The 4,017-nt window shown below is 38.0% G+C and overlaps 1 protein-coding gene across 1 annotated transcript in view; it reads left to right on the forward strand.

Annotated features, from left to right (window-relative positions):
- Positions 1-431: 431 nt before the first annotated feature.
- The window catches only part of chaf1a (chromatin assembly factor 1, subunit A (p150)), a gene marked incomplete in the record, with an annotated part of 44,739 nt that continues 41,153 nt past the window's right edge, over positions 432-4,017 (forward strand). Inside the window, 2 exon segments of the mRNA XM_014030383.1 lie at positions 432-760; positions 2,890-2,934. Coding sequence (XP_013885837.1) covers positions 697-760; positions 2,890-2,934 — 109 coding nt within the window.

The following is a 4,017-nucleotide window of genomic DNA, read 5'->3' on the forward strand; positions in this document are numbered from 1 at the left end:
TGTGTGTGTGTGTGTGTGTGTGTGTGTGTGTGTGTGTGTGTGTGTGTGTGTGTGTCCAACATTGCAACCATAAATTCCACCGCAGAGCGCCAATCGGTGAATCTGAACCATCCGTCCGGAAGTCGTGTCCTGTAAAATGACTTTACGGTCGTTGGYTTTGTTACAAAGCGTGTCCCGTCACTGGGCGGAGACAACAGACCTTCTGTACAAATCACGATGAAGTACGCTGAATTGTATAACATACGTGTTTTTTGTTTTCATAAAAACGGTATGAAATCACAAAAACATCCGAAACTTATGTCCTACGGTTAAACAAATCTCCGTGTTGAAAACGCAAGCTGGCGCAAACGTGCACAGCTGTGGTGTAAATCGAGCGCACCCTCGGAGCCCAGCGAGCTGTTCTCGTCCAATCAACGAAGGTTATKGACGGACGCGACCGAATCCCGCCAACTCCGATTCAGGAGCGCGAGGCAGGCATCTGTGTAAACTAGAGATCACTTCGGATGCGGAAATAAAACTAGTTGTGTTTTATGCGAAGTAAAGTGTAGCTACATATCGTTCAGCAGAGACTAAATAACGGTCTGGATTTGGGAGACGTGTTTCATGTGTTTAAGGTGAGGTCGGCCGGTGTTTTAAAACGTTTTTCTGTCGAACAACAAACTGGTGAAGGAGAAAAGTCCAGTATCACCAGTCAGGATGTTGGCAGCCGACAGCTCATCGGTGGACGGACATCTGCCATCGTCCACTCCTCAGGGAAGAGGTAATAAAGACATTAAACGTTTGAATCGTTAAAACAACTCGACATGTTATGGTATAATTGAAGATGCATMGTTTTGTTTAGGGGCGGTAAATGACCTAAAACAGGCCTAAAGTAGTGACGGTACGGTCAAACGTGGTACTTTTTAATAATGTTTTTGAATCATAAAACTTTATTGTCTGCCTCTGACAGGATTACAGTGCGGACTTGATGTTTTGTTTACAGCTAACTCTGATTAAAYATCTAACCAGCGACACGGTAAACAGCCATGTTTTCCCGGTTGGGGCTACWAACGATGGCTGACGTTTGTCGCTGCTATAAGTAGGCTAACTTTACGTCTGTTTAACATCAAAATCACCTGCTAGCTTCTGTAGCTAGCGCGRGAGGCTAACATGTAAGCTAGCTGTCAGGGCCTGTTCGTTGTCTCCACCATACAAATACACACTTTTACTTATTGTCGAGTACTGGGATGTCCCATTACGACCATTATTCACAGTTTAGTGGTGCTCGGCCGTTTTAAGGGCTGGCAGCCATCTTTTTTTGGCTGACAGAGCAGAGGCGTTCACCCGGCGGACCCGGGCCTGTTGCACCGGGYTCAAGCCTCGGAGTTGGCGGGAGAGCTAACAAACATGGGGGGCTGCTGCAGCGTTAGCACACCGGTGGAACACACCACCACTGCTGGTCTGTTGTGTGTCAACTYTTCATCAGCTCTTACCAGAGTTGTATAAAGTACCACAAAGTGATACTTGAGTAAAAGTACAAGTATCTTACTAAAAAATACTTTGGTAAAAGTTAAAGTCTCCTTTAGGAATATTACTTGAGTAAAAGTCTTAAAGTATGTGATATTTGTTGTAGTTAAGTATTAAAAGTCAAAGTGTAGATTTAAAACGAGCAGTTAGATTTTCTGTAAGGACATTTATTAGGAGGTGACCTCCCCAAAAACTGCAGAAATGACTGTTGTATTAAAAGAATGAATGGATGTTAAATTTAGGATGCACTAGTCCAGCTGTTTCAGTTTATATACATATATCAAGGCTGCACAAAGCTTTTCCCCAAAATGAAAATCTAYCTGAGGGCTGCGGCCAAATGCAATAATATAATTCATGAAATACATGTCTGCTATTTCCTGCTAGAGTGTGACATTTGTTTTTGAACAAACTAATCAGAGTTTTATATATTTATACTTCTCATTCAACCACAGTTAAATTCACTCTATCTAGGAGGCTCAGTTTATATGGATAGTTTTTATTTTTTACAACAACAAGCTGCAATGAAAACAAGTAAACATGAAAAAATAATGACTTTCTACTTCTTGTATTTTTTATAAAATGTAAGGAGTAGAAAGTACAGATAACTGTGTGAAAATGTAAGAAGTAGAAGTAAAAAGTAGGCTGAAAAATAATTACTCAAGTAAAGTACAGATACCCTAAAAAATCTACTTAAGTACAGTAACAAAGTGTTTGTACTTGGTTACTTTACAACTCTGCAGGTAGTAAAAAAAAGATGTTTAAATATTAAAACATGGGACTATTTTTGAGTTATTCTWCTATGATTGTTAAAAACAAGCAGTTTCGTGTTATTGAAGCATTTTGTTTTTAGTTTGATAATTTTAACTATTCAGAGGTTCTCAAGCTGGGGTCCCTTGACCCCCAGGGGTCCGTGAGGAGTATCTTGGGGGTCCTCAAAAAATTTTTACTAAACCAACCATCTCCCAAAACACAAACACAAAGATAAAACGTTGGAAATCAATATTAGACGTTAATATCGGCCCAGTTTTACATATCGGACCGATACGATGTTCTAAAAATTGCCAATATCGGCCAATACCGATATCAGTACCAATATATCGTGCATCCCTATTTGAAATGACAATAAATTATCTTTGAAAACAGCGTGGGGTTTGTGAGGGGGTACCTGGAGTTTTGTTTCGCCCTCGTTAGGGGTCCCAGACCCAAAAGGCTTGAGAACCCCTTCAGTCTTTTGAACCGTTACTGAAACAGTCTAAATATTGCCTGGTATTCAGACGTTTAAAGTGACTCTTTTCACAGTTATTAACTTTGAACAATAATAGCTGGTGATTTTTATTATTGAATGTAACTTATTTTATGTTTTTATTTGTCTCCCCTTTTCAGGAATGGATTGTAAGTCAAGTAATGTCAACAAGAAACTTATCCAAGGTAAATGGAGTGGACCAAGTACTTTTGTTCTATTCATTCACATATTAAAGAACAAACATTTAACCACAAAAAGTGAAATAAAAGTACAAATTAAATGGATGTTCTCCAGTGCAAAAATAAGACGAAAATATGCACTAACATGGTCAAAAAGATAAGGGGCACAAACATATCAGTACAGTTATTAATACAAAGTGTGCAGCTTTACTTAATGTAGTGTATTTTTCAGAGCTTCCGGAGCAATCCTATGTCCTCCTTGGTAAATAAAGACCCTACATTTTTCTTACTGTTTGTTTTGAGTGGGTTGCAACATTTTTCAATGAATGTGTAGAATTTACATTGAATAATTAAAAAAAGAAATGTTCAAACATGAAAAATAATTACAGTTTTAGCACTGATTCTGTCAGTTTTGTTTGTCTAGTTTTCTTGTATTATTGCCAATCRTACAGCGTTTAAAGTGTAAGTAGTTTTAGTAACAAGAAAGTCCATAAATTAGAAATTGTAATGTAAACATAGCAATCTTCTTAATGTGACTGTTCACTGGTTAAAGACGTGACTACAGTTATAAAACTCTTAATGCTACAAGTATGTAATGCCCCACTGTAACTTTCAGAGCTACTGTAGTTAATTTAGTTGAACAGTCTGTGGAGAAAAAAAGTCTTRTGTATTAGGAAAAATATTGCAGGTAAAAAGTATTCACAGCTTGGATGTTTTATGCTTTTATTGCAGTATAAATCAGTCATGGTCAAAATAAATTGGTCATTATTAAAAAGAGAAAAGAAGAGGAAAAAACTTAATGTCAAACTGAAATTAACTTTCTACAAAATGTATATTTGAATAAAAATATGTAAAATAATGGTAGTTCAAGTTCAGTTTATTTATACATCTCCAAGTCACAACACGTTGTCTCAGGGCACCGAAACCAGCAGATTGTGTTGAATCACTTCATCACAGTCTCCCATCCTGAGCAAACGGTGGAGAGGAAAAACTCCCTGCTAATCAGGAAGAAACCTCACAAAATAATCTGTGATTATCAACTGGTGGTCCGTGGGCCTTTTCAAAGCATTTTTGTGAACATGTATGGCC

The sequence above is a fragment of the Austrofundulus limnaeus genome, unplaced genomic scaffold, assembly GCF_001266775.1.
Source record: "Austrofundulus limnaeus strain Quisiro unplaced genomic scaffold, Austrofundulus_limnaeus-1.0 Scaffold1048, whole genome shotgun sequence".
Taxonomy (NCBI): domain Eukaryota; kingdom Metazoa; phylum Chordata; class Actinopteri; order Cyprinodontiformes; family Rivulidae; genus Austrofundulus; species Austrofundulus limnaeus.